Raw genomic sequence first — 6,000 nt, forward strand, 5'->3', positions numbered from 1 at the left:
TTTGAAACGCAGCTACAGCTACGTTTCAAATGTATGAAGCACATCTCTGGTCGAAAGGCACCCTTATGCGAGCCTTGCATGAGTTATGCTGAATGGGCGCGCAATCTGAAGCAAATTCGAATTTGTTCGATTTAGACACACCCTTGGACAAACTATGAGTTTTGTATTTTGAAACATTCTCCTTTGTCATAAGATTAAGTTAATCAGAATACCAATTTGCATAGTTCATGCTGAAAAGAAAGTGCACAACTTATCTATATTATTGAAGTCGGTGGTTAGAAGTAACCAAGTGTGATTTAAGTCCTATTAAAAATGGGTGATTACCCTTAAGGTGCGTCCTTGTTGATTAACAAGGGTAACTTACAATATGCTATTATTACCATTATATTTAAGTTCTTTTAAATGACCAAGTTTGTTCATTCAAATCTAATAGGTAGCACCAGTGCAGTCATTAAGTCATGATTATAAATTATAATTTACCAAATATAACAAACTTGCTTGTCTAAAATAGTTGAATGTCAATTGAATCTCAAGGATATACAATTTAAAAACGATAATGAGGAATCTGCTCACCACGGACTCGCCACACCATTCCTGTTTTTCGCTATTCCATTTTTGCATTATCTTTCCTGATATTGAAGTATGTTTTTAATTTTCTTATTAAGAAATATGCATTTTTATAATAGTCTTATTTACATTGTTAACATTATAACAATGTTTTTTTCTATGTAAGTGCTTGTATTTTATTTCAATGTTTATCTGCTTGAAATAGCATAGAAACACAGTTTTTTGTCTTAATACCTAGGTACCAATTTACAGTGTTTTTGATGCGATCGGTCAACTTAGGTTACTATGTTAGGTATATGATGTGTTATTTCTGTTTTTCCATGTATTTTTTTATTTTATTTTTATTTTATTTTATTCGGAAAACCAACAGCTTAAGTAAACTAAAACTAGGTTAACATAAATATGTATCAGAGAAGCCAATTACCGGTTTCCACAGACAGGATACAAAGGTAGTCATATTACAGGTTAGCACAAAATTAAAGACTTTACAAACGCCAAAACATGCTATGAGAAAAGAAAGAAGTAATCTGTTTCTTATTTAAATCAATAATTAAATTAAACCTATGCTAATCTTCTGCAGGCAGGGGAGCAAAGAAACTAGATGCCATGAGGTTTTTAATTATAGCAGGTTTCATTAGATGTATTTTGTATCTTGTACCTACTTTTGTGTTATGTCTTTGTTGATATGAAATATTTTGTTAGCTTAAGTTAAATTTCTCGGCGTATTGGTATTTTTATGCTGAAATGCGTTTAACCATAATTGCATTGAAAAAAATTTTTTATCTCGCGCTGACAAACCTTAAGGGTAGATTTCTGATTTCCAGGACTAAGTCTGTGCTCCGTAGGTCAGGATGTTAAGAATGCACATGTCCATGAGATTTCTTTTCAAAGATATAGGGAAATCTCCCTTCATTTGCTCTTCATAGATTCTCTTCCAGACACTTCCGGTTCGTCTTGCGACCTCTTTGTCCTGTCGTGGAAAGAGACTATTTGACCCCGGTAAATGTTTTCTTTTTAATTTAATAGTTATTTATGTTCGATTGTGGTTGGGCGATAAATGATTGTTACCAAAGCTGCGGCCTCAGTAGCGTTATAATGGTGGTTCTTGTCTACATAACAGCGCAATTATGACAGTCCGTTCAATTAATAAGTTAAATTTTATCACGTGGATAAAACTAACCATAACACGCCTGCGATCATATAACAATAAAACAGCAACGTAAAATTAAAACATAAAAACAAAAACTTTATTAACAGCCAAGTTTTACATGGGATCCAGTTTAAGCAGCTTGCGGGATGTGGGCGCCCTGGGGCTGGAAGCCGTTCTCGTCGGCGACGTATGTGACGGTGTAGGTGACGCCATCTTGCCCCACGTAGGAGAACTGTCCGCGGACTTGGATGGCCTCGTTCTCGGTGCCGACGTTCTGCAGCTGACCTTGCTCCTCTTGCTTGATGCCGTTGGAGGTCTCCACGCTGTGAATAAGGAATTTTGTTTGAAAAGGGCCAACAACTTTCTCGTATGAGCGTCTTTTCTGTGGACTTCATAAATCAAATGGACTTCAATGGCTTCTTTTCTAACTGTACCTATCTTTATAAGAATGTTCAAATCCTTTTAATTTTCTTAGGGGTTGTATAATGAAAATAGCCACACATTGTTGCCAGTTGCTATGGCCAAAACGGCTAGGGGATATGATTATGATCAAAAGGTAGTTTCACCAAACCCGTTTGGAAAGGACTTTCTATAAATGAGTGTACTAAATTCTATTTTATCCTATAGAGAGCAACGTAACTTGGGTCTAATTTTGAATTGCTAAACGTAACGAGGTAAGGCTTGTAGGATGGACTTACGTGATGATATTGTAAGGATAAGTACATATTTAATTAATCCGAGTGAGATTTGTATTTTTTACAGTTGATTAGGGTTCCGTAGTCAAATGGCCAAAAACGGAACCCATATGGATTCGTCATGTCCGTCTGCCTGTCCGTTTATGTCACAGCCACTTTTTTCCGAAACTATAAGAACTATACTGTTCAAACTTGGTAAGTAGATGTATTCTATGAACCGCATTAAGATTTTCACACAAAAATAGAAAAAAAAAACAATAAATTTTGGGGGTTCTCCCATATATGAGAACTGAAACAAAATTTATTTTTTTCATCAAACCTATGGATAGGTCTTCAAAAATGATATTGAGGTTTCTAATAGTTTGCGCGAGAGACACTCAAAACTAAAAAAAACATGCAAACTTCCACCAAAAATTGGTTTGAACGAGATCTAGTAAGTAGTGTTTTTAATACGTCATAAAATTAAAAAAAAATATTTTTCATCAAACCCATACGTGTGGCGTATCTATGGATAGGTCTTCAAAAATGATATTGAGGATTCTAATATAATTTTTTTCTAAACTGAATAGTTTGCGCGAGACACACTTCTAAAGTGGTAAAATGTTGCCCCCCCCCCCCAGTAACTTCTTAAATGACAGAATGATCAAACTAAAAAAATATATGATATACATTACCATGCAAACTTCCACCGAAAATTGGTTTGAACGAGATCTAGTAAGTAGTTTTTATATAATACGTCATTAAATGGTACGGAACCCTTTATGGGCGAGTCCGACTCGCACTTGGCCGCTTTTTTTCCCTCCCGTTTGTGTGGTGAAAAATGTTATTTCACTCGCCAGCAAAAGTTTGTTTACCTCTCATGTCTTGAAACCCTCGCTCAAGATTCCCCTTTTTGGTCTCTTCCTGCTAGTGTCTCAGTATTAAACGTCTCAGTATAAGGGGTAAAGAACAAGCTTGCTCCTTTATAGTATTTTATGCAACAGTTGTATAAGAAGGGTCAAAAAAGGCGAGTGGCGTGAGCTACGCCTTCGGCTCCGGCTCACATTGTAAAGGAATACGCCACGAGCATTTTTTGACCTACTTATACAACGTTGCATACAATATTTTTCCTACGAGTCAACAAAAATAAATCTTAATTTAGGTAAACAAATTACAGCAAAAGTATATAGCCAAGACGCGCGAGCATACCTTGTTACGCGCTTACGCGCCCAGCCCGCCCCGGGCCGCGGCCGGCGGGTCAGCGACACCTCCTCGTAACTCATGAGGCCCTGGTACTTGCTACTTGCTAAATATAATTTTTGGACAGTTTTTTCTCAATTTTGGCCACCGTAGCCTACGGAGACTAACAAGCAACGCTAAGCGGTCTTCGTAGTCTATGGGTGTTGCTATATTACGGGTGTCACATGCGTGTTTCTGACTTATGAAGTAATTATTTTTACTATGCAACCAAATGAATATTTTGTAAGTTGGCAGCAATGCACTTAGTTTAAAACTGTATTCGTTTTGGTTTTGTTAGGTTGGTAGCCATTAATCGCAGTAACGTTATAGCGATTAAAAGCACAAGAGCTTTTATGAGGAATAGACAATATAGACTTTTCTTGAAACCTTTTATGTATGTTCTTATATTCGTGTTAATGAATGCATAAATAACAGAGAACAGTAGAGGAGTAGGAAAAACAAATAATATATGTTTTGTAATTGCACTTACACATATTGGTAGCCATCAACGCCGATGTTGTTCAGCTCGCTGCGCAGGACTTGAGCGTCAGCGTCCGGGCCGCGTTGCGGGGCGGCGGCCACGGCCGCGACGATCAGGGCGAATACGATGAACTGTAAGAAAAACAAGTATTAAAATACTTTTTTACTGATATCCAGAATAAGGATGAGTAAAGGGTGACTCACGCTAGAACGGCCCGAGGCCTAGCCGACACTTTTTCAAATACTACGTCGGTGGCAAATGGGCCTGATGAGTCCGCCTCATGGTAAGCAGTCCCTGTAGCCTATAGACGCCTCCAACTCTAATGGTGTCACATGTGCGTTGCCGACCCTAACACTCCGCACCCTCGTTGAGTTCTGGCAACCTTACTCACGGGCAGGAACACAACACTATGAGTAGGGGTTCGTTTTCTATGACGGGTTTCTATAATATATAGAAAACTGTGAGTGTCGGACGCCTCGGCTCGGGTATGGAGCTTTCTAATAGCGTAAATCATCTTTAAACTGGCGGTAATTCGAAAAAAAAAACATTTTTGATTCAGGCATATTATTTATATAAAAATATGTCTAAAAAACTAACTATAGAAGTCGTTTGCACCAACCCGTCTGTCAACGTTAAACGTTAGCTAATGATTGTGTGGGAAATTTCATAGATCACTGCTGAGTGGCGTTGATCATTTCGACAACCTTGATTGGTTCAACTCGTCCTAAATCGTAGAAAGTAATATTTATACGATAACTCGATGACACGTCCGTAACCTTCATTTCACTCTTTCAGATATTAGATATGAGTGTAGTTATTGTGTTTCACTGTAAATACAAGTTACTTTAATTAACCTACTCGAAAACCTCAAGGTAGAGCGAAAACTATGAATTTGCAATTATTGCTTAGTACACTAATTTGAACCGGAAAACCAAAAATGACACTCAACTACATCTGCAAAATATATCCACAAAATATATTTGGACCACACCAAAACAACCACACAAATTTAAGGCGTCATTGCAAAGTAGACTAGATAATACAGTAAAATATTAAAAAAACTTGAAGATTTTACGTCACAAAAAACAATCTAAACACTTGAAGCAAAAAAATTACTAACCGATTTCATTTTTGTGGGTTGGAATAGTAGGTCTAGATTTGAGAAGTGCGTGCGAGCGACTAATGCATTTTTTGGCTGGACACACCTTTTATATTGGCTAGGGCATTCCAAGGACATCATTAATCTATGAAGTTTATATATTAAAACAAGTTTATATATTAAAAAACTATGATAAGCATAACCTTAAATTTATCAGAGTATTCAGAGTAGAAATACTGCATAGTTTCATGTTGAAAGTGGACAGTTATCCAGATTACTCACACGATAGTGGTTTCTAGCAAATGTAAGATTTATTACTAAAAATAGTCAAACCAATATTCTAGCAATACTATTTTTAATTGCCTTAACACTGTCAGTACCAAGCGCCCCAATTCCAATACAAAATGAATATCTCTAATTACCTAGTGTGTTCTTGGCAGGGAATGTGTTAATTTCCCTAGGATGTCATCATCAGAGGGCCTACCGCGAACCACGTTCGACGTGTTGCCTCTCTGTCGCACTTGTAAATTCGTACGTAAGTGTGACAGGGAGGCAACACATCGAACGTGGTTCGCGGTAGGCCCTCAGATCATGATTGGATAGTACGATGAAGGAGCAGGAAAGTATACCGTTTTCAACAAAACTAGAACTTTTAATTCGATTCAGTCTTTTTTGTTTATTGGAAAAGACCTGTTTCCAGGTTAGTTATAATATTGCTCATCCGACAACCGAGTCTTAACGTAACCCATGGATATCATTAGATATCGTGATCATATCATTTGATCAAATA

General features: G+C 37.2%; 1 protein-coding gene across 1 annotated transcript; it reads right to left on the minus strand.

Moving 5' to 3' along the window:
• Positions 1 to 1,787: 1,787 nt before the first annotated feature.
• Positions 1,788 to 5,310, minus strand: LOC133520874 (flexible cuticle protein 12-like). Its single transcript, XM_061855568.1, has 3 exons — positions 5,232 to 5,310; positions 4,121 to 4,242; positions 1,788 to 2,040 (listed from the first exon to the last, which is right to left on the minus strand). Exons 1-3 carry the CDS (start codon positions 5,238 to 5,240, stop codon positions 1,848 to 1,850), a joined length of 324 nt encoding a protein of 107 aa, XP_061711552.1. The 5' UTR covers positions 5,241 to 5,310; the 3' UTR covers positions 1,788 to 1,847.
• Between the last annotated feature and the right edge of the window lie 690 nt (positions 5,311 to 6,000).

The sequence above is a fragment of the Cydia pomonella genome, chromosome 8, assembly GCF_033807575.1.
Source record: "Cydia pomonella isolate Wapato2018A chromosome 8, ilCydPomo1, whole genome shotgun sequence".
Lineage (NCBI taxonomy): Eukaryota > Metazoa > Arthropoda > Insecta > Lepidoptera > Tortricidae > Cydia > Cydia pomonella.